The sequence below is a fragment of the Chanodichthys erythropterus genome, chromosome 2 (genome assembly GCF_024489055.1).
Source record: "Chanodichthys erythropterus isolate Z2021 chromosome 2, ASM2448905v1, whole genome shotgun sequence".
NCBI classification, from domain to species: domain Eukaryota; kingdom Metazoa; phylum Chordata; class Actinopteri; order Cypriniformes; family Xenocyprididae; genus Chanodichthys; species Chanodichthys erythropterus.
In genome coordinates this window covers 35,881,955-35,906,299 of record NC_090222.1, presented here as the reverse complement: position 1 = coordinate 35,906,299, position 24,345 = coordinate 35,881,955, and the positions used below count along the sequence as shown (strand labels likewise).

General features: G+C 41.3%; 1 protein-coding gene across 1 annotated transcript in view; it reads right to left on the bottom strand.

Moving 5' to 3' along the window:
• LOC137037148 (collagen alpha-1(XXVIII) chain-like) overlaps positions 1-22,132 on the bottom strand; it is a 39,802-nt gene extending 17,670 nt beyond the window's left edge. The window contains exons 1-10 of the mRNA XM_067410970.1: positions 22,003-22,132; positions 14,866-15,425; positions 14,369-14,389; positions 13,772-13,831; positions 13,641-13,694; positions 13,510-13,554; positions 13,388-13,414; positions 13,136-13,180; positions 13,005-13,049; positions 1,207-1,260 (exon numbers count right to left, since the gene is read on the bottom strand). Coding sequence (XP_067267071.1) covers positions 1,207-1,260; positions 13,005-13,049; positions 13,136-13,180; positions 13,388-13,414; positions 13,510-13,554; positions 13,641-13,694; positions 13,772-13,831; positions 14,369-14,389; positions 14,866-15,425; positions 22,003-22,132 — 1,041 coding nt within the window. The remainder of the gene's footprint in view (positions 1-1,206; positions 1,261-13,004; positions 13,050-13,135; positions 13,181-13,387; positions 13,415-13,509; positions 13,555-13,640; positions 13,695-13,771; positions 13,832-14,368; positions 14,390-14,865; positions 15,426-22,002) is intronic.
• Between the last annotated feature and the right edge of the window lie 2,213 nt (positions 22,133-24,345).

The following is a 24,345-nucleotide window of genomic DNA, read 5'->3' as shown; positions in this document are numbered from 1 at the left end:
AATACTTCAGTGTCACAAAAAAAAATAAATAAATAAAAATCCCACAAAACTCTCTAGGTCAAAAAAGAAGCCATATCTAAACATGATCCAGAAGCGCAGGCATTTTTTTCTGGGCCAAGGCTCATTTAAAATAGACTGTGGCAAAGTGGAAAACTGTTCTGTGGTCAGACGAATCAAAATTTGAAGTTCTTTTTGGAAAACTGGGCATGTCATCCGGAATAAAGAGGACAAGGACAACCCAAGTTGATATCAGCGCTCAGTTCAGAAGCCTGCATCTCTGATGGTTTGGGGTTGCATGAGTGCGTGTGGCATGGGCAGCTTACACATCTGGAAAGGCACCATCAATGCTGAAAGGTATATCCAAGTTCTAGAACAACATCTGCTCCCATCCAGACGTCGTCTCTTTCAGGGAAGACCTTGCATTTTCCAACATGACAATGCCAGACCACATACTGCATCAATTACAACATCATGGCTGCGTAGAAGAAGGATCCGGGTACTGAAATGGCCAGCATGCAGTCCAGATCTTTCACCCATAGAAAACATTTGGCACATCATAAAGAGGAAGATGCGACAAAGAAGACCTAAGACAGTTGACCAACTAGAAGCCTGTATGGGACAACATTCCTATTCCTAAACTTGAGCAACTTGTCTCCTCAGTCCCCAGACGTTTGCAGACTGTTATAAAAAGAAGAGGGGATGCCACACAGTGGTAAACATGGCCTTGTCCAACTTTTTTGAGATGTGTCATGAAACTTAAAATCAACTTATTTTTCCCTTAAAATTATAAATTTTCTCAACATTTGATACGTCATCTATGTTGTATTCTGAATAAAATATTGAAATTTGAAACTTCCACATCATTGCATTCTGTTTTTATTCACAATTTGTACAGTGTCCCAACTTTTTTGGAATCGGGTTTGTATGTTCCAAATGACATTTACAGAGCATAAAGGCACCCCTTGTGTCTAGCAGATTAGGGGTTTTTGAATTTTAATGTGCTATTATATATTTGTATAATTTTCAAAACACTCTTTGTTAAAACTTCCTGACCAAACATGAGAGGCAAAATCTGCATTTAAACTGATATGGAAACATCCCTAAAATGTCAGTTCTTTATTACCCAGACATCTGTCTATATTTAAAATATCAAAAATGTCAGTCACAGTCATTTCACTGGCAAAGAAATGGACGATATGATCATACTTTGGGTCCTGCTTGACCCTCATGCCCCTGGTCTCCTGGAGGCCCTTTCAGACCCTGCATGGTAAAATAAAGAGGAAACATGTTAATCCTTTAACTAGCCAATGAAACAATTATTTTCTTAAAATTCTTATTTTTGGACATATAAAAATGACCTCAAGTTGTTGTTTTTTTGTCAAAATGTATGTTTTTATCAAAAATATAAAACTCAACTGTATGGTTGAGATGTCAGATTATGGTAAATCTTGCCATTTTCAGTGATTTTAATTCATAACAGTTTCAATAAATTCAGCGAATTTCAGTAAATTCAGGTAATATGGCAATTTAAAGCATTTTACACAACAGGACAAATTTTCACAACAGGAATACTGCAAGTTTTATAAAATGTCTAAATCCATTTATCGTCCATGAATTATTTTTTAAGTCATTTTACTTGCGTTCCTACAACCAACCTTTTCAAAGTGCTTTTATGTGTTACTGTGTAAGCACTCTCTTATGCTATATCTGCCATTTTGGCATTGCAATGTAAACTGTGTTGCTAATGATAGCAACATGATAATATTTTGTTATTATCATTTTGCTGCTCCTGTCTGCCTCGCTGCTGAGTGGTTTGCGTCTGTAGCTCTGTAAAGCTTTGTTTTGAATCTCTATTTACTATCATTCCTTGTTGTTTATATTATCACCATATATCTAATATTGTCTAATATTGCCTATCACATTTTTTAATCTAAATCGCTATCACAATGCCTTAGCATTTCGCTAGCCAGTTAACTTGTCATCCGTGCCTACCACTCCTTTTTCTACAAGTCCATCAAACAATTGTGGTGAGTCGGATCAGTCTACAAACACGGTGAGTCATGTCATCTTCCCCTGTTATTGTTACTTGCACTGCCTGTCACATGCTTAGTATTGCTTTCTCTAACAGTGACGAGGGATTCACATGTCATAAATGCAGGGAAATAGTCAGGCTGACAGAGAAAATCTCAGAATTCGAGACACACATCTAAAATTTAATTGAGGATAGTAAGAATGCAAGGGCTTTAGATACTGTTTTGGATGCGACTAGCTTATCAAACCCCATACATTTTTCGGTTCTGGCTGTAGAGCCTGTGCAGCAGGGCAACTGGGTGACTGTGAAACAGCATAGTCATGGGACAAAACACTGTTGTTCCATTCAGATTAGAACTTCAAATAGGTTCTAAATACTCTAAGATTATTATTCACGTCGGCACAATTGATGTTCGACTTCACCAGTCGGAGATCACTAAAATTAACATTAAAGATGCGTGTGAACTTGCAAGCAATATGTCAGACACTGTAATTGATCTGGACCCCGTCCTGTTTGTCAGAGTGATGTTATACTTAGCAGACTATCATCACTCAATGGCTGGCGGTCTAAGTGGTGCCTGCAGAATAATATAGGTTTCATAGATTGGAAAAGTTTTTGGGGCAGACCTGACCTGTTGAAAAGAGGTCCCCTCCTGGGATGGTGCTGCTCTTCTCTCTAGTAATATGGCAAATAGTCTTAGAGCTGAAACATGACAAACTGGGGCCCAGGTCAGGAAGCAGACAGACTGGCTAAACTGACCATCTGTAAGCTGTCTCACGTTACAGAAGTCAGATAAATCCAAACACAAAGAGACTCTTTTACCTAGATTTCATTACATAGAGACTCCTGAATTAGTAAATACCCAAAACTCCCAAACCCATTTAGGTGTAAAAAATTAATTGATGTCCAACAAATAAAAATATATACAATATATAATACTGATGAACAAATGATAAAGCTTTGGTTGCTAAATATTAGATCCCTTTCTTCAAAAGCACTTATTGTAAATTATATTATCACAGACAATAATCTAGATGTGCTGTGTTTGACAAAAGCCTGGCTAAAACCAAATGATTACATTACTTTAAATGAGTCCACCCCTCAAGGTTACTATTATCAACATGAGCCTTGTTGGAAAGGCAAAGGGGGAGGTGTTGCTGTAATTTATAGTAATACCTTCAGTATTACTCAAAAGTCTTTCAAATATAATTCCTTCGAAGTGATGAGAAGAGAATTAAATGTCATTAATTCATCTTTTTCACTAGGATACATACCGAAAACTTTTAAGCTGGCTATTATTAAACCTCTTATTAAAAAAACACAACTTGATCCTAGAGAATTAGTCAATTACAGGCCAATCTTAAATTACCTTTTTTTTGTCAAAAATACTAGAAAAGGCAGTATCATCGCAACTATGTTTCTTTTTAGAAAGAAATGGTATCTGCAAGGGTTTTCAGTCAGGATTTAGACCGTACCATAGTACTGAGACTGCTCTCACTGGAGTTTCTCTTATCATCGGCTATATTTCTCTATTAGTGTTACTGGATCTTAGTGCTGCATTTGACACTATCGACCACAAAATTCTTTTAAATAGACTCGAAAATTATGTTCGCATTAGTGGAATTGCATTGGCCTGGTTTAAATCATACTTATCTGACTGTTATCAGTTTGTATCAGTAAACAAAGAGATGTCACACCAATCACAGGTTCAGTGTGGAGTACTAGATTACTGTAATGTTCTACTGGGTGGTTGCTCTGCTAGCTTGATAAACAAACTAAAGCTAGAGTTCTTACTAGAACCAGGAAGTATGACCATATTAGCCCAGTTCTGTCAACATTGCATTGGCTCCCTATTAAACATTGTATAGATTTTAAAATCTTGCTAATTACTTACAAAGCACTAAATGACTTAGCTCCCCAGTACCTGAGTGAGCTCTTAAAGCATTATAGTCCTTCACGTCTATTACGATCTCAGAATTCTGGCCAGTTGATAATACCTAGAATATCAAAATCAATGGAAGGCGCTAGATCCTTCTCAAATTTGGCACCTAAACTTTGGAACAATCTTCCTATCATTGTTCGCGAAGCAGACACACTCTGTCAGTTTAAATCTAGACTAAAAACGCATTTCTTTAACCTGGCATACACATAACACATTATCAATTTATATTTTCACATCCGTTAAAGGATTGTTAAGCTGCATAAATTAGAGCAGCTGGAACTTGGAACACTTCTTATTACACCAGATGTACTCGTTACATCAGAAGAAGAATGGCATCTACGCTAATATTAGTCTCTCTCTTTATCCCAAGGTTTACCGTAGTCAGTAGGATCCGGGCCGTGTCCAGATCAGATGGAGGACCTGCGCCTAGACACGACCACAACGCATCCCTGAAGTGTCAGCAGAGATTGTGTCAACTAGACCATCCCCTTTGAAGGCTTCATCGACACGACAGCCAGTGGCACAGCTCCTTAACAAACCATTTCCATACTGGCGTGATGAATCCGATCTTCAAGTAGATGGAACTGTATTAAATATTTTGACTGTTGCGATCCCAATCAGACTTATGACCTGTAACGCTGCCTGAATCATAATCATGCACTATTGGCCAAAGGAGAACTGGCCCCCTGACTGAGCCTGGTTTCTCCCAAGGTTGTTGGAATTTGGGTTCCTTGCTGCTGTTGCCTTTGGCTTGCTTAGTTGGGGACACTTGATTCAACAATGTTTTTAATTTGCCTGCATTGACACCATTGTATGTGAACTTAACTGAGCTGGACGATGACATCACCATTTTCTCCAGAGCTTATATATAGATATATATAGATTAAATAAATTAATACAGTAACTTGATTTTTACAACGGAATAACAACAAAAATAATTTTCCTGTTATCACTGTAAAGCTTCTTTGACACAATCTGCATTGTAAAAAGCGCTATATAAATAAAGGTCACTTGACTTAACTACATCTGACTAATCTTCAAATTGTTTGTCATAAATCATCATCTCAGGAAAATGTTATGGGGTTTCAAATCAAAATATGACTTTCTGTTATGAAACAGGACATCGATTTTCTACATGTCCACTGTAGAGGACAACAGGACTTAAATCATGTTTATCAGGCATTTTGGGAAACGTTTTCACTTCACAAGAAGTGAATAGGAAAAGAAATGATATATCAATATTCCTATGAAATATTAGATACTATTATGAAAATCTTGCCACTTATTACTCTCATTATTACACTTCTTTTTACATTACATGTTGCTCCAAGAACACATTAATATGCAAATTACATACAGCGTGTAGAGTCCTGGTGTCCATTACAGAGGACATAGCATAACATATGAATAAAATATCATTTTTCAAAAAAAAATGTCTTCTGCTCTAAACAATGTAATGACATTTAAACATATTAAATTCACAAAACTTTTCTTTTCTGGTAGTCAGGAGGATATTGTTTTGGATGAGACGAGCTGCCACGTCCTCTTCTGCGAATTGTTCTCTGATGTGTACCACTTCTGCCTCCACTGGTCCCAAATCCTACACTGGGAGCGGAACTCTCTTTACTATGAAAATGTTGTGCAACACAGCTGCTGCACATATAATGGTGCATGTCCTCTCTGGTTCCATCCTGATTTCACTGTGCAGGCGGTGGAATCTACAGAAGAAGAGAGAATAAATAAAACTTGCAGTAGCTATGTATCATAACATTACTCTTTAAAAACCAATGCCAGTTTAATCGTAGGCTAAAATAAATAAGGGCTGGGCATGATTCATATTTAAACTAAACATGAGTCACACACACCTGCGCTTGAGCACTCCTTTGCATCGCTCAATGATCGACCTCGTCCATGAGTGCACATAGTTGTATTGCCTTTCCTGCTCCGTTCAGGGTACCATTACAGGTGTCATCAGCCACTTCTTTAAAGGGTAGCCACTGCCGCCCAGCATTATGCCAGAAAGCCATCCCTCCTCACATACTGTCACCAGTGCACTCTCCCTCAAGATGTGTGCGTCATGTGCAGACCCATACCACTGCGCCACCACATCAATTCATTTTAAGTTTCCATCGCAAAAATCTAGGTTACTATTGTAATCCCCGTTCCCTGAAGGAGGGAACGGAGACATTGGGAATTGGCCTGTGAGATTTACATGCCGGGCCACATCCCCTGCATCCGGGTATAAATAGGACCGGCATACTCACTTTCATTCATATTTTGTTGAGGGGCTGAGCCAGGGCATTCAGCGGTGACTCAGGGCTATGGCTAGGGGATGTAACGTCTCCGTTCCCTCCTTCAGGGAATGGGGGTTACAATGGTAACCTAGACGTTCCCATTCAGTCAGTCACGTTCAACGTTAAGTCGATACTGACATAATGGTGTCCCAGTGGAAAACATCATAGCAATGGAACCACGTTACGACTGTTGGGGAAGCATATGCTGGCAAGCCGTAGCGTGCCCAATGCAAGTGCTACCACAGATGTTGTAACCTTCCAGCGTCCGGAGTAAACCCGAAAAGTCCTCCATACCAGTGGGATGGAGTGGACAGGGCGTTACTCAGGGGATGGTTGAAGCTGCTGTTCCTTACCCCAGGGGAAGAGTCCCACGTTTTTTCACCCATGACCAAAATGCCAGGAAAGCATTCCCAGTCCGAATGGAGGGGAAAGCTACGGAGACCACACCCTGCCTGAAGGGAGGTGGCGTGTGGAAGACACATATGGACTGATACGTGGGGCATTTATGAATATGGAAGATCTCTGAAGTAAGTCCCACCTGGCCAGGGAGGAACTGTACAGCTCAGAGATAGGGCAGAAAAGAGCCTCCCAGGGAAAGACATGGGTTTACCATCAGGGAAACAGTACCGTGGATAATACACACAAGGGATTACCCGCAGGGAATCACATCATATGGGCATCTAGTCCAGTACAGGGGCTGACCAACCAGGCATGCACACACGAGTACTGGACCTGGCGTTGGATGCCTCTGCCGCATCTGACTGCCGCATGATGCAGGAGGAACTCCCCAGGGTTCACCATCTGGGGAACTGAACTGAGGAGTAGAAAAGTGCTCATATTCCCTCGTCCGAGGGAAATGTCACAGCAAGCGAGAATCGGTGGATATCTACTTGTAGACAGCACACAGGAGGACACCGGGTCCACTCGGCGATTATAAAACCTTGCAAATGACTTCGGTGTCGCCCAGCCCGCAGCTTTGCACATGTCCACCACTGAGGTTCCGTGCGGCAGTGCCCAGGAGGAATCAACATCCTTAGTGAAGTGAGCTCTCACCCCGAGGGGGCACGGCTCGCCTTGGGATTGGTACGCCAGGGCGATGGCATCCACTATCCAGTGGGTCAACCTCTGTTTTGAGACAGCCTTTACCTTCTGCTGACCTCCAAAACAGACAAAGAGCTGTTCAGAGCTTCTGAAGCTCTGTGTGCGGTCCAGAGCGTGAACAGGACAGTGAAGGCTGGGTCTGCCTTCCCCAGGGGCAGTGCTTGCAAGTTAATCACCTGGTCCCAGAAGGGAGTGGTGGGATCTTTGGGCACATATTCAAGATTCGCTGACAGAAAACGTTTGCAGGTCCCCAACCTTTTTAAAAGAAGCGAGCACAGTCAGGAGCACTGTCTTTAAAGACAGATGTTTCAGCTTGATTGACTCAAGGGGCTCGAAGGGAGCTCTTCGTAGGCCCGCAGATTTTGAACAGATTTTGGCACAAATGTACCTCCATACTGCCAAAGCTTTTCATGCACTTTGTAGGAAGAAAGGCATGGGGGTGGGGTGAGGCGATCTTTCGCTTCACGCTCTGAGACCAGAACCGATCCACCAGCCGCGATCGCAGATCGGCAGGCAGCTCACCTTTGCCTGTGTATCTATTTTAGGGAAATGCTTGCCCAGGGGCGAATGCTGTCTTGTGTACACAGCAAGCTGGATGCAAACACCGCTGGAATGCAGCATCACACCTGCAGAGAGATCCCACGATGAGCTGCAAGCAAAATAGCAATTAAAATGGCTGTTTTCAGGATGTTCAATAGAGGTGAATTGGAAAGAGTGATAGCTGTACAACCGCTCGACTCCAAAGCAAAAGTATGAATTGAAGTGAGTATGCCTAGGTCCTGTTTATCCCCAGATGCCGGGAGTGTGGCCCGGCATGTAAATCTCACTGGCCAATTCCCATTGGCTCATTTTGTACCACTTGGTGGTGATTGGGCTCCCAAGCCAGATCCCATTATGTCAGTATCGACTTAACGTTGAATGTGACTGACTGAATGGGAACAACCTGCACGTTGATTGAGTGAAAGCCTTCCCTATTTACAAAAAGGTACTAATTTTTAGATGGTGCCTGAATGCGCACACGAGTTCCATCAATACATCCACAAATACCAGGTATGCCGGAATCTCTGCAAAATTTCTCCATGTGTTACGACCAGGTGTACGTCGAGCTGGTACAACTGGCCCCAGCTGGTTATTTTCACCATTTTCAGACATATCAAACGTATGGTCATGCATACATTTGGAAAATTATAGCAAACAGGTGTTTCTGTATTTCTTATATTTTTCCATATTTCTTTTGTTTAGACTCTACCCTACTACCCTACATTATGGTTTGATTCCTTACTTAACTGATAACATGTTTGACCCAATTTTTTGATGACCGATCAGCAACTTCATTCTTTTGTGTGACCAACTGAAGTGTGCAAACTAATGCCGTCACCTGAAAACTGAAAAGTCCCATACCTTCATGCCAAGAGCAGACAGGGGGGTGGGACAATAGAACTGTAGAAGATTTTTGACCTCTTTTGATTGATTTTTTTCACACTCAAAGTAAGGTCTACCATACGGTTGAGAAATCAGTTAAGGTTAAAATTGTTCTTGCACTTTCATGCATTCATTTTTTAAATAATTAATTTTTTTTAACAACTAATCAGCTATATGCCTATAATAAGCTATAGGTTGATATGGTACTTTTAGGCAGCTGTAGATGCCTATTAAACTGTGCTAATGTGGGTTCTGAAGGACCTGACCCAGTCAATCTGAGCTATTCAGTCTCTTCACTAATCCCACTGTACAAAGTCACCCTCGGAAAAAGAATAATATCCTGCAAGCTTGGATTTACTGCTTTATATGTGTACATTATTTTAGGATTACAAGCGATCTGCTGATCACATTCCATAAGTGCAGAGCCACGGCCATGATTTTCATTTCATTTATTTATTTTATTTATATAGCACAACTAAAAACAACAAGAGTTGACCACTGTGCTTTACAGAGTAATTGTCTAGAATACATGAAAGAAAGAAAGAAAACAAAACAAAACAAAACACAACACACACACACACACACACACACACACACACCCACACACACACACACACACAAAAATCAACTTAAATTTGAATTCATGTAAAGATGGCAGGGATCTCAACAATAAAGGGAGGCTATTCCATAGCCTAGGTCCGACAACTGCAAATGCACTGTCCCCTCTCGACAGATTGTAACAATTTGTGGACCATAGACACCTGCCAGGCATGTTAAGATTTAAGAGTTCAGATAAACAAGAAGACACAAGGCCGTTTAAGGATTTAAAAACAAACAACAGTATTTTGAAGTCCACTCTATGACTCACTGGCAACCAGTTAAGAGACATTACAATGTTCAAGTCTGCGAACCCCAGTTAAAAATCTGGCTGCAGCATTTGAACCATTTTAAGTCTTGTGATAGAAAACTGGGATATTCCTGCATATAAAGAAGAACAGTAATCCAAACGAGACAGAACAAATGCATGTATGACTCTTTCAAGATCTTTAAAAGATAGAAAAGACTTTACTCTTGATAGAAGTTTCAGATGAAAAAAGCTTGTCTTAACTACTGTGTTTATGTGTTGATCCAGCTTAAGGGAGGAATCCAAAATCACTCGCAAACTTTTCACTGTAGGTTTAATGTAAGAGTGCAAATTGATTGGTAACATTGAAAGTGTTTTTCCATCACCTACAGCTGGCCCGAAAACAATTGCTTCAGTTTTATTCACATTTAGATGAAAAAAAAATTAAACGACAACCATGATTTTATATCATCTAAACAAGCGAACAGGGTTTCAAGGCCCATTGTGTCAGTACGCTTGAAAGGCAGATAGATTTGAGTGTCATCTGCATACAAGTGAAAAGACACTTTGTGCCTTCTAAAAATCGAGCCTAGAGATAACATGTACAGTATAATGAAAAAAAAGAAGGGGCCAAAATGGAACCTTGGGGAACGCCACAGGTAAGAGGGGCTACAGAGCCTCCAATGCCAACTGAAAAAGTTCTGTTTGTAAGAAAAGATTTGAACCAGCTAAGGGGACTTCCTCGGATGCCCACATACTGTTTAAGGCGTGACAGCAAAATTCCATGGTCAACAGTGTCAAACGCCGCAGTCAGATCTAAGAGTATTAAAATGACTGAATCCCCTGAGTCAACAGATAACAAGATGTCATTCATTACTTTTAGTAAAGCAGATTCAGTACTATGGTTAGTCCTAAAACCAGACTGAAATTTATCAGGGATGTTGTTCTAATCTAGGAAACTCTGTAGATGCAGTAGCACAGTTTTCTCAAGGATCTTTGCTATGAAAGGTAGATTTGAAATGGGTCTTAAATTTGATAACTCAGTAATGTCCAAATTTTGCTTTTTAAGTACTGGTATCACCATGGCATGTCTGTATTTGGTTGCATTGTGAGTATTTGCAGGGCGCTTCTGTATTTGATTGTACTGTGAGTATTTGCAGCACGTTTCTGTATTTGGTTGCATATTTGGGTTCTGAAGGACCTGACCCAATCTATCTGAGCTATTTAGTCTCTTCACTAATGCCACTGTACAAAGTCATCCTCGGAAAAAAGAATAATATCCTGCAAGCTTGGATTTACTGCTTTATATGTGTACATTAGCTTAGGATTACAAGTGATCTGCAGATCACATTCCATAAGTGCAGAGCGGGGAAAGAGCCACGGCTCTAAAACTGCATACTATTGGTTTCTTTAGTCACATTACATTTGTTATTCTCACCAAATTATTTTTTCTTAAAATCATCTTTACACAATTCACTCCTTAAATTTGTATTTTTTAAGTTAATGATTATTTATTTATTTTTATTTTTTTGTCCACAGATCATGTTTTTAAATGGTGGCAGCAAAAGTAACATTATAGTACTGCTATATAAATGTTATTTATTTATTTGTGTTTATAGTAATATAATTGTATGTATGGATGAAATACACAATTATCGTTTGTTTCATGTGTTAAGAAAAATTAACACATTGTACAGGCTAAGATGAATAAGGGCACTATTCATGATGTATATTCATTAATACATAAATTAATTAAAAAAGTATTAATACAATTTAAGTCTGTATGAGTTCCATGTATAATTGTTTTAAATTCATAAAATTATTCATTGGAATTTAAGATTTTTTTTTCCCCCAAAACATTTTTTGTGAGTGAAAATCTAATTAGAAAAATGTTCTACTGTTTAAAAATTATGCATACGGTGGTCGAGAGAACTCAACACACTGCCAAGAGATCACTGTGCTGCAACTGAAGAAAACACATGCAAATAGAAACAACACCAGCAAATTAACAAAACATCTTCATCAGTTTGACAACAAATACTCAGTGCAACCAAATACAGAAACACATTTATTTTGACATATTTTTAACCATTAAGCATTACGGAACTTATTTCCGTAAACCTTGAATGTTACAGTTATGAAAGTTAGCCGGCTTACATAATGTTTCACAGTTAATTGTGTATTTCCTGTATTATTTAGGCTAATAATATCTGAAAGGCCAAGGAATCATACGATCAGGATGTTAAAATAAACAAAAAAAACTCACCTATTAGGTCATCAACAACACCACTGTACGAGTAGACACTGAGCAATAAGCATGTCCCAGGCAGGTTCTTCACTTGTTGGAGTCCCCTTGAAACATTTCAGTTGTGGTCTGTGCTATTTGCAATGTGCAATGTGCAATGGGTTTCTGTATTTGGTTGCGTTGTGAGTATTTGCAGCGGGTTTCTGTATTTGGTTGCGTTGTGAGTATTTGTTTGTGTTGTGAGTATTTGTTTGTGTTGTGAGTATTTGCAGCATGTTTCTGTATTTATTTGGTTGCGTTGTGAGTATTTGCAGCGGGTTTCTGTATTTGGTTGCGTTGTGAGTATTTGCAGCGGGTTTCTGTATTTGGTTGCGTTGTGAGTATTTGCAGCGGGTTTCTGTATTTGGTTGCGTTGTGAGTATTTGCAGCGTGTTTCTGTATTTGGTTGAGTTGTGAGTATTTGCAGCGGGTTTCTGTATTTGGTTGCGTTGTGAGTATTTGTTTGTGTTGTGAGTATTTGCAGCATGTTTCTGTATTTATTTGGTTGCTTTGTGAGTATTTGCAGAGCGTTTCTGTATTTGGTTGCATTGTGAGTATTTGCAGCTTGTGTCAGTATTTGGTTGTGATGTGTTGTGTTTCTGTATTTGGTTGCATTGTGAGTATTTGCAGGGCACTTCTGTATTTGATTGTGTTGTGAGTATTTGCAGCTTGTGTCTGTATTTGGTTGTGTTGTAAGTATTTACAGAACATTTCTGTATTTGGTTGCATTGTGAGTATTTGCAGCGGGTTTCAGTATTTGGTTGTGTTGTGAGTATTTTCAGCACATGTGTTGTCAAACTGATGAAGATGTTTTCTTAATTTGCTGGTGTTTTTCTACTGGCATGTGTTTTCTCTAGTTGCAGCACATTGATCTCTCTCGGCCACTGTACACAATCTTTAGGTCTACTTAAGAGTCTTACACAGATTATTCACAGAATCAAATTAAATAATCAATTATTAAATAATTATCATTTTCAAGTGATAAAGAATACAAATACAGTTAATGTTATGCGTCAGGTATTCAGTTGAAACCTGAAATGTGGCATATAATATGTCATGTAAAGAGGTAAATATTTATACTGTGCCTGCTCTCCTCTGGGGCCCCTCAGCCCTGGAGGCCCTTCAGCGCCCTGTGAAATGAAATATAAAATTAAATTAATCATATGTGACATATTTCAGAAAAATAGTAAATTGTAGAACAGTAGAGAAGACTTACCTTATGTCCGTTTTGCCCTGGTGGTCCACAATCACCTTTATCCCCCTAAAACATGACTCAAGACTTCAGTTATTGGGTATGTATATATATATATATATATATATATATATATATATATATATATATATATATATATATATATATATATATATATATATATATATATATAATTAGGAACATATATGTACATATTAACCAATTAATTGCAAAAACCCAAATGCATATGCAAATGATAAGACTTGGATTTTTTACCTTATTACCTTTGAACCCACGTCTTCCCTGTGGATGAGGAAACAGGAACAAGAACCGTGTTGGTCAGAGAGTCAGTAGTAAGAAAAAAAAGTATAAATTGACCATATGAAGATGTGATGTACCCCTGGCCCATTGATTCCTGGAAGACCAGGTGCTCCTGTTTCCCCCTGTACCAATGAGTCAACAACAATAAACTACAGATCTAATCATCATAATTCCTTTAAACAAATATTATAATTATTTTCACTCTCACCTTTGAGCCTTTTTGACCAGGCGATCCTTCATAACCTTGATCTCCTTTTTTACCCTAAACAAAATAGAGTTTTCCTCATAAATGACACCAGTGAGGGAAAATGGCCTCAATTCCTTCCCAGCGATACTCACAGGAGGTCCTGGAGGACCCTGTTCACCTTTCTCACACAAACACACCGGTGGTTGTGGGCACTGACAAGAGAAATACAACAAATGGGTAGTTTGCAATCAGCATTGTTCAAGTTGAGTTATCATTTTTGGTGTGAAATGCTTTGCTTAATCAAGTCAGGTCAAATGCATTTTGTGCACCATATGCATCTAATACTTCAAACATTGTACCCTGAAAGTTGAACATCTCCCATGGCCTGTACAGTCACCAGATCAAAATATTTTTGAGCCACTTTGGTGTATTTTAGAGAAGCAAGTCAGAAAACGTTTTTCTCCACCAGCATTTCACAGTGACCTGGACACTATTCTGGAAGAGGAATAGCTCAAAATCTCTCTGCTTTCTGTGAAGGCCCTGCACGATATTAATAAATTATTGTGTAATACATTTAGTTATTAATTTGAGTTATTAATTCATTATCTGGGGATATTGAGAATTATTAAACCTGTGTGGTTTTGTAGCTTAATGCCACTTTGTAGGCTGTTTTGCTTGAATGCGATGATATTTTATTACTAGAGTCTGAATACTTTGAGGGCCACTCTTCTTGATAGTTCCATACTTACTTCACTCTTTACGATTATTTCCTGTGGAAAAAAAAATGAAAAGAGAAATAAGTATTAGGACACAAATCTATGACAGTACAAAAAAAAAGGCCAATTTATTGCCAAATTCCTTGCATGACGTGGGAAGCTTTATAATGCATTTCTACAAGATCCATATTGTGTGATCACAGACAGTGCTTGACCCTTTCTTCTGTTTATATGGAAATTAATCTTAATCTTAATTAATTATAATAATATTTTCATACTTTGTTCTGTTGCACAAGGTGATTTTGTGTCTTTGCACTGAAGCCCATGGAATCATGATTTAATATGATTCAAAATGCAAAATGCTGATGTATCTAAATAATAACTGAAGTGGGTCCAAGTGTAAAATTGAACATTTTTAATCAATAATTATTATTATTATTATATTTTTTTTTTGCATTTATAATATGGGGGATTATGATGTCTGATCTTGCTAAACCTAACAAGATTGACAGATGAACTGAATGCCTCACGAGCTGCTGCAGGATCCGCTCTTTCAGTTTGGGGTCAGTGAGGCTGTGGGAGTACTGCTGGGCTGGGCTGCTCGCTACTTCCCGCAGTTTGGCACTGTTCACGTTGTCATTTGCCAGGTATGATAAGCTTATTGTGAAGATCTTAATGTTGTGGTCTTTGGCCTCTGCAACCGCCCTCATGATGTCGGGATTCTGAGGATGGTCAATGCCGTCGGTCATGAGCAGAACCACCCGAACACTTTGCTCCTTGGTCTCGCTGGTGAAGAGCTGAGTGGTGTTGGATATGGCATATGTCGTATATGTTCCATGACCGATGTAGATGGCATCTGTCAATCTGCTCAGAAACACGTCAAGGTCCTGCCAGTCTTTGAAATGTTGGTTGATATGCACTGAGCTGCTGTAGTAGATGAGAGCCAATCGAGTCTTCAAATGCCAGTCAGACACCTGCATCTGCACCACCTGCCTGCCGAAGGAGCGCACGAATGCTTTCTCTTGATCAAACCGAAAATCTTTTGCACTTTCTGAGCTGTCCAGGATGAATGCAATCTCTAGTGGACATTCTAACTCTGCAATGAGAGAAGAAACTAGCCATAAACTCTTTACACATACCATATGTCTACTCTCTATACAAAACTAAATGTTTTTATTGGCATAGGTGGATCCTTTAACATTCATGGAGCCGTTCCATTACACAAAAGTTTCTTTATAGTGGAAAAGGTTCTTTAGATTATTAAAATATAGTTCATACTGACAAAAAAATGAGAGGTTCTGTGGGAAAAATTGGTTCCCTTTCATGGGAACATCGACGCTGCATAGTCGCTTTGGGAATGCCTCTGCGTGATTACGTCTTGAAGCACTTGTGTAATCGAACCAATAGTGTAACGGGACGTCAGAGCGGGTGACGTCACGGACCAGGAAGCTATAAAGCACCCCTGAGAACAAAGAACGCTAGCTTCTGCGTCTTCAGCAAGCGCTCTGTGTATTGTGTGTCTTATTTGGTGTTGTTTTGTCTGTTATACAGCTCGAAAATATCTCTTAGTCCGAGAGCAAGAGTATTTTCAATCCACCAAGCACTTATATATATAGAAAGACACATTTATAAAATATGGCGGAACAAACAGGCAAGCAGCAGTTCATTCAGTGTGCTTCTCCCTGCCCTCGCTTCATCACGGGCGGGGATACACACGAGTTGTGTGTAGCCTGTTTGGGAGTGGAGCATGCCCAGGCAGCTCTTGAGGGAGCTGTCTGTGTGCATTGTGAAAAGTTAACGCTCCGTACACTCCGTTCACGCCGGGCGTTCTTTAATAAAGATAAAGAGGGCGCCGCGGCGAGTGTTCCCCAGGGGTCGGGTCCCGCTGCTGCTGAGGCACAGCGGCGGCTTCATTCCTGGGGTTCACAGATGGATCTGGTGGAGGGGTTAGAGACGGGCCCAGCCCTATCTCGGCCCTCACCCGCCAGATCCAGTGTCTCTCCTTTGGTTGCGGAAGCACGCGCTGCGGTTTCTTCCCCCAGAGGAGAGGCACCAGCGCTTCACCTGTCTAGCTCTGAGGAGTTGGATGTGGTGGGCGTTGAAGCTGGAGAGGAGGACTCGCCATCCTCATCTCCAGCGTATGAGGAGCTGCTGGAGGTTGTGACTAGGGCAGTGGCAAAACTTAATATCGAATGGCCGGCAGAAAAAAGTGAAGCGCATCACAAAAGCAAACTGGATGAGCGCTTTCTCCCTGCCCGGTCACAGCCTCAGCGTCGGGGATTACCATTCTTTCCCGACCTCCACACTGAGGTGACGAGGTCGTGGAAAAAGCCAGCACAATATTGTGTATATAACCCTCAAACATCTATATATTCCAATATATTGGGGCTTAAACAACATGGCTATGGGACGATGCCTCGGGTCGAAGAGACGCTCGCGAGCTATCTCTCGCCCGAGTCCGCGTCGTCCCTAAAATCCCCGACGCTGCCCACCAGACCACTAAGAACAACATCAGCTCTGGTGGGCAAAGCATATGCCTCAGCAGGTCAGGCCGCAGCATGTTTACACACAATGTCGTCCTTCAAGCATATCAGGCTGACCTGCTGCAGGAGATCGATGAGAGCGGTGAGGCGAGTTTTGATGTGATTCAGGAACTTCGTAAAGCCACTGATCTATCTCTCCGTGCCACCAAGGAGACGGCAAAAACAATCCGTTGCTCTATGGCAGCCCTGGTGGCAACGGAGAGGCATTTATGGCTAAACTTATCGGACATAAGAGAAAGAGATAAGAGCGTCTTATTGGATGCGCCGCTGTCTCCCCTGGGCCTCTTCGGCGACTCTGTCACTTCGGTCGTCGAGAGGTTCCAGGAGGCAAAAAAGCAGTCAGCGGCCTTCCAGAAGTTCCTCCCTCGCCGCTCTCTCCCGTCCGAGGCTGCTGAGCGGGAGCAGCCTCGGGCGTCTAGCAGCTCCTCATCCGCGCAGAGAGCACAACAAAAACAGAGTGTTGCTGCCCGTGCTCCCCCGCAAAGAGCTTGGGGACCGGGACGGGCAACGCAGCCGAAGCCTTCCCGGGGTAGAACAGATCTGAGGACTGTTATTATCGCCAGGAAGGCTTCGAAGAAGTCCTGACGCCAGTGGCCCAGGACTCCCGAGGGTAGCCCCCCCTGGAGGGGGTCCTGTATTAAAATCTATAAAATTAACTCCCGTCCGGCACCCTCAAGGGGCCGTTCTGCCAACCCTGCCACCTCGTGTGCTTCAGGGCGCAGCGGTCCCCACCGACCCTCTGAGGGGGGTCGGCCAGCGCTTGATTCGGCTGCTCCCTGCCGGTACGCCGCTTCAGGGCGCCGAGCCAAGTGCTCAAAAAACACCAGAGGCCAGTCTCGAGAGACTGGTTCCCTTAGTAAAATTTCTGGAAGAATGGAAACGTCTTCCCAACATTTCTCAATGGGTACTGCGTATGATAGAAAAGGGTTACAAAATACAATTCGGGTTTCGCCCGCCCCGGTTCAATGGGGTCCTCCCTACAGTGGTGGGCCCCCAGCAGTCTCTGGTTATGGAACAAGAAGTTATGACACTTTTGCAAAAAGGAGCTATAGAAAGGGTTCCTCCTCCCAGCAAACAGTCAGGGTTTTACAGCCGTTACTTCATCGTTCCAAAGAAGGATGGAGGGTTACGTCCCATAATAGATTTACGTATGCTAAATCGTTCAGTACAAAAACTCAAGTTCAAGATGCTAACACTCAAACAGATCACCACTCAGATCAGGTCCGAGGACTGGTTTGTGACAATAGATCTGAAAGACGCTTACTTTCATGTGTCAATCCATCCTTCACATTGGAAGTACCTCAGGTTTGCTTTCGGGGGCGAAGCTTACCAATACAAGGTCCTTCCCTTTGGCCTATCCCTTTCACTCCGCACCTTCACGAAGTGCGTGGATGCAGCCCTGGCTCCTCTGAGACTCCAGGACATCCGCATACTGAATTATATCGACGATTGGTTGATTTTAGCTCAATCAGAGCAACAGGCCGTTCTACATCGAGATGTAGTTCTGTCACACATGAGAAGGTTAGGGTTGAGACTCAATGCCAAGAAGAGTGTGCTTCTACCAGCTCAGACTACCAACTAACTAGGGGTAGTTTGGGATTCTACTACGATGCAGGCACGTCTGTCTCCTGCTCGAGTGAATTCCATTCTCTCAACCGTGAAAGGGGTGAAATTAGGCCAGTCACTCACTGTAAAACAGTTTCAGAGACTGTTGGGTCTGATGGCAGCGGCGTCCAACGTGATACCTTTTGGCCTGCTGCACATGAGACCCTTACAGTGGTGGCTCAGGACCAGGGGGTTTTCTCCGAGGGGAAATCCTCTCCACATGATCAAAGTCACGCGGCGATGCCTTCGTGCTTTATCCATGTGGAAGAAGCCCTGGTTCCTGTCCCAAGGTCCTGTGTTGGGAGCTCCTTGTCGTCGCGTAATGCTAACGACGGACGCATCCCTCACAGGCTGGGGGGCGATCATGAGTGGTCGCTCGGCTCAGGGTCTTTGGGAGGACCATCATCGTTCTTGGCACATAAATCAAATGATGGCAGTATTTCGAGCACTCAAATACTTCCTCCCAGACCTGAGGGGCCACCACGTGTTGGTCCGTTCAGACAACATGTCGGTGGTCTCATATATCAACCATCAGGGGGGTCTGAGGTCTCGTCAGTTGTACAAATTAGTCCTTCGGATCCTCCTGTGGTCCCAGGGGAAGCTCCTCTCCCTGAGAGCAGCTTACATCCCGGGGCATCAAAATGTGGGGGCAGACATCCTGTCGAGGCAGGGGCCGAGGCCCGGGGAATGGAGACTCCACCCCGAGGCGGTGGAGTTGATATGGAAAGAATTCGGTCGCGCAGAAGTCGACTTATTCGCCTCGAAAGAGACGTCTCACTGCCCGCTGTGGTACTCACTAACTCATCCATCCCCCCTGGGGTTGGATGCCATGGTACAGACGTGGCCGAGGCTGCGTCTGTACGCATTTCCCCCGATCGCTCTGCTCCCCGGAGTTCTGGAGAGGGTTCGACGGGACGGGGTCCGTCTAATATTGGTAGCCCCGTTCTGGCCAACCCGAGTATAGTTCACGGACTTAGTGTCCCTTCTAGACGGCTCCCCCATGGAGATTCCAATCAGGCAGGACCTTCTGTCTCAAGCGGGCGGCACAATAATTCATCCCCGCCCGGAGTTATGGAAACTGTGGGCTTGGCCTCTGAGGGGGCCGAGCTCATAGAATCGGGTCTCCCAACTGAGGTTGTGGAGACCATACTCCACTCCAGAGCTCCGTCCACGAGAAAACTATATGCATACAAGTGGAAGCTGTTCGCTACTTGGTGTAGCCAGTCTCAAGTGGACCCGTTCCACTCCTCTATCAGTCACGTACTGCAATTTCTCCAAGAAAAATTCTTGGATGGTCTAACTCCTTCTACATTGAAGGTTTATATAGCAGCAATCTCCGCTTATCACGCTCCTTTAGAGGGCGTTTCTGTGGGAAGAAACCCACTAGTCATACGTTTTCTCCGTGGCACCCAGAGGCTGAGGCCAGTTGTACGTACAAAAACTCCATCCTGGGACTTAGCTATCGCACTCGAAGGGCTGTCTGCGGCTCCCTTTGAACCTTTGGAAGAAGTACATGAGAAGTTCCTCACGCTAATAACCGTATTTTTGCTGGCTGTTACATCTCTTAAGAGAATTGGAGACCTTCAGGCACTTTCAGTTGCTCCTTCATGCTTAGACTTTGCGCCTGGAATGGTCAAAGCTTTCTTGCATCCTAGACCTGGGTATATACCCAAGGTCCCTACGCATGTCCCAGGTCCTATTGTACTGCAGGCCTTTTGTCCTCCACCTTTCACAAATGAGGATCAGGAAAAACTAAATCTGCTCTGCCCAGTGAGGGCTTTAGACACCTATGTCCACAGAGCTGCCCTGTGGCGGAAAACAGAACAGCTGTTCATATGTTACGGGTCCCCTAACAAAGGAGGTCCCGCGTCTAAGCAGAGAATGAGCAAGTGGGTGGTCGAGGCCATCTCTCTTGCTTATAAGTCATCCAGACAGCCTTCGCCTTTGGCCGTCCGGGCACACTCTACCAGGGGTATGGCTGCCTCAAAGGCTCTGATTTCGGGGGTTCCCCTCAATGATATTTGTGATGCTGCAGGGTGGTCATCTCATCATACCTTCGTTAGGTTCTACAACCTTGAATTGGGCTCCACTCCAGGGTCCTCAGTACTGTCATCCTGAAAGGGGATTCAGACAGGCATTTGGTCTTATGGCCTAGTTGGGATAGCGTTCCCAAAGCGTCTACGCAGCGTCGATGTTCCCATGAAAGGGAACGTCTCGGGTTACGTTTGTAACCCTGGTTCCCTGAATAAGGGAACGAGACGCTGCGTAGCTTAGCCATACTCCCTGCACGCCTGTAAGCGCTTGCTTCATCCGTATCAGAAGCTAGCGTTCTTTGTTCTCAGGGGTGCTTTATAGCTTCCTGGTCCGTGACGTCACCCGCTCTGACGTCCCGTTACACTATTGGTTCGATTACACAAGTGCTTCAAGACGTAATCACGCAGAGGCGTTCCCAAAGCGACTACGCAGCGTCTCGTTCCCTTATTCAGGGAACCAGGGTTACAAACGTAACCCGAGACGTTCTTCAATGGCATCACTGGGAAGACCTTTTGGAACCTTTATTTTGAATCCATTCAAGACTTACATTAAATAACAGTCAGAGAAATCTTTTTTTTTTTTTTTTTTTTTTTTAATGGAACAGTTATTATGGAAACAAAAAAAAAAAGTTAATTGCAACTTTTTATCTCACAATTCTGATTTTTTTTTTTTTTTTTTTTTTTTAAGTCAGAATTCTGAAATATAAACTTGCAATTCTAAGAAAAAAGCCAGTCTTCCCTCTCCCTTCGGAACTGGACTTTATAACTCACAATTGCAAGTTTATATCACAATTCTGAGAAAAGAAGTCAGAACTGCAAGATATAAACCCGCAATTGTGAGTTATAAACTCAGTATTTGGTAGAAAAAAAAGTCACAGTTACCTTTGACTGAGAGTTAAATAAATGTTCCTCAAAAGCCTGATGGATCATATTTGATACTTAATAAAATTTTTCTACAAAATGTCACAAATAGTCAAGTAAACCTAAGTTGCTTCAATGTTTATCTTGAAACATTACTAACAATTTAAATGTTATTCTTACATTTACTTTCTAAAAATCAGCAAAGATTTCACAGGAAAAAGACTGGAGCTGAAGGGGGACGCTTTTACAATGATACTAAAAGGACGTTTACTTGCTAAAAAAAGTATAAACTATCAATCGGACAATGCTGATAATTTAGAGAATTTAGAAATTTGTGAATCAAATATGATACATTGGGCTTATAGAGTTAAGAGTGATATAGGGTCCAAAGTCCTGAGAGCAAATGGTGATTTTATTTGGCCTGTTTTCTACTTGAATCTAAAAATTCTTATTACAAATTAAAGCCTATTATCTGCATAACAATTTTGAGTGAAAAGTTAATGAACTTCTGGACCCACACAGTAGAACAATCTCCATTGAATCTCATTGCTGTCTTGGAGAAACAACATGCAAGACTAAGCCAACGCAGTCAATGCTGTGCTGAAGAAAACACTAATGCATTTACCATTGCCCAATTTTGTGGAGAGGTTGTTCAGTGTTTCTCCAGACTGTCTTCTGTTCTGGCATCTGGCCGCAGGTAAAAGAAGCCAAAGCAACAGCCACAGAAAACACACTTTGGCCATGCTTTCATTCATGTCTGACCTTAAAAAATAATCAAACAAAACATCTTTCAGACCTTCTGTGCATCTTAAAAATGTATTTGTGGTGCGTATTTATTGCATGCACTACAAAGAAAAATAATAAACATACAGAAAGGTATAGTGTCCCTTTATTGTTGTTTGAATACACACTTTTTATGTTCAAACACAGCTGAACATGGTCCTAGGATATTTCTAACAAGTAATAATGTATAATAAATCAAGTGTAATGAATTCGAGCTTATGCATCAAAACACATTTTAAACAAAGACCAAATCAAAGCCACAAATACATAATTTGTTTTGTCATTTTATGCTGAAATGTAGTTTTATATCAGAACAATAATATGAAGAAAGGATAAAGCACTTACTTTGCCTGTTATGCAAATATAGAGAGTATCCACATGTCTCCTGTGTGGAGCACTTTCATGTTCTGCACTGAACATCAGCTCAACATCACAGACCCAACAATCTGATGCCTGACTGAGCACCCACACACACACACACACACACACACACACACACACACACACACACACACAAACAGGCGCACCTATCTTAGTGGGGACTCTCCATAGGCGTAATGGTTTTTATACTGTACAAACCGTACTTCCTATCCCCCTACCCTACCCCTATCCCTAAACCTAACCATCACAGGAAAGTCTAAGACTCAGGTATCGCCGTTTTTATTTCATTCTCTCTCAAATGTTTCAAGTTACTCTACAAAGTTGCTATGAGAAACAACTTGTGAATAATGTCTCTTTCTTCAGTCACGATCAGTATGCCTGGGAAAAGTCTCAGGGAGTCAGATAAAATGTTTCCAATTAAAAAATATTTATGTAAGTCAGGTGGGCATATTATGGGATGTTGAGGAAGACCAAGGTGGATGAAGATGAACCGGAAAATGTACATATATGATAAAAGGAAGAGAGGCCTTATGATAATCTGTTCATTTGCTTATCCAATCAACTTTGAAAGTCTTTGTTCAGTCTTTGTTCAATAAATACTCTGTTTTGCTTAGAGATCATTTTGTAGCTCTCTGGGGAATGTTTCGGTTAAGAGAGACTGCAGAAAAATCCTGCAATGTTTTCCTCAAAAACTTTAATTTCTTTTAAGAAAGAAAGACATAAACATTTTGGATGACATGAGGCTGAGTAAATTATCAGGAAATTTTCATTCAGAACTGCACTAATCCTTTACAGTTTTGTACAGACGCTAGGACACATTTCTCAATACTTAGGTCACTTTTGCAAAACTCTTCACACAGTGAGCAAAACAGAAGTCTATGTGGGCTAAACTGAGGATCAATTATCATTGCTTTGGCACAAAATGCATTCAATGACTTCATCTCTCAAATTTCATGAATTCTTTTCTCACTCAGACACAACAACTGCCAAAACTCTTTGTACGTACAGGCCAATTTGCACATGCTTACATACTGTTTTCAAAACTGTTAAACTTATGTTCAAAACAATAACATCATACAAAACTGAATAAGACAGAAATATGCTGCATTTCTACAGTAATATTGTAATGAAATATATGCTGAATCTAAAAAATCAAATACTATCAAAGCAATTAGATGAAACTGAACACAAGCATTCGTTTTTCAATTTCATTATCATCCATTCAAAGAGGAAAACGTCGGAATAATTTTGTACTGTTATGTAAACAAGGTTCATGTAACAAACTGCAGTGAATTATAAACAATAGAGATTATTGTTATTCTTGTTTTGTTAAGAAATTTTACAAAATAAAACATTGTATAATGATACCTGATGTAGTGTTTTTAGGTCAGTATTTTATGACTGACAAAGTGTGTTTGTCAGGTGAAAACCTTTGCTAGTGTTCTGGAAGAATGAGTTGATTTGAGACATGAATGAAGTGTTTTGGTAGATTTAGTGCATTTTGAATGTGAAGTTAAATGCTGTGCCAAGATGAAAGTTGGTTAGGAGAATTGTGTGAAGAGTTTTGAAAAAGTGGCCTAAGTATTGAGAAATGTGTTCTAATGATTGTAAAAAACTGTAATTTAAATGAATCTGAAATAAAATAAAATATACATTTTAGATGAAAAACTTAAAAAAAGAAAAAACGCTGGTCCTTATTTGCATATTGCAAATGCTGTCATATACTTCCACCAATAAAGAATATTGTACAACATTTTAAGTAGTTTGCTTTAGAAATTGAAACCAAAAAGAGTTTTCTGTGAAA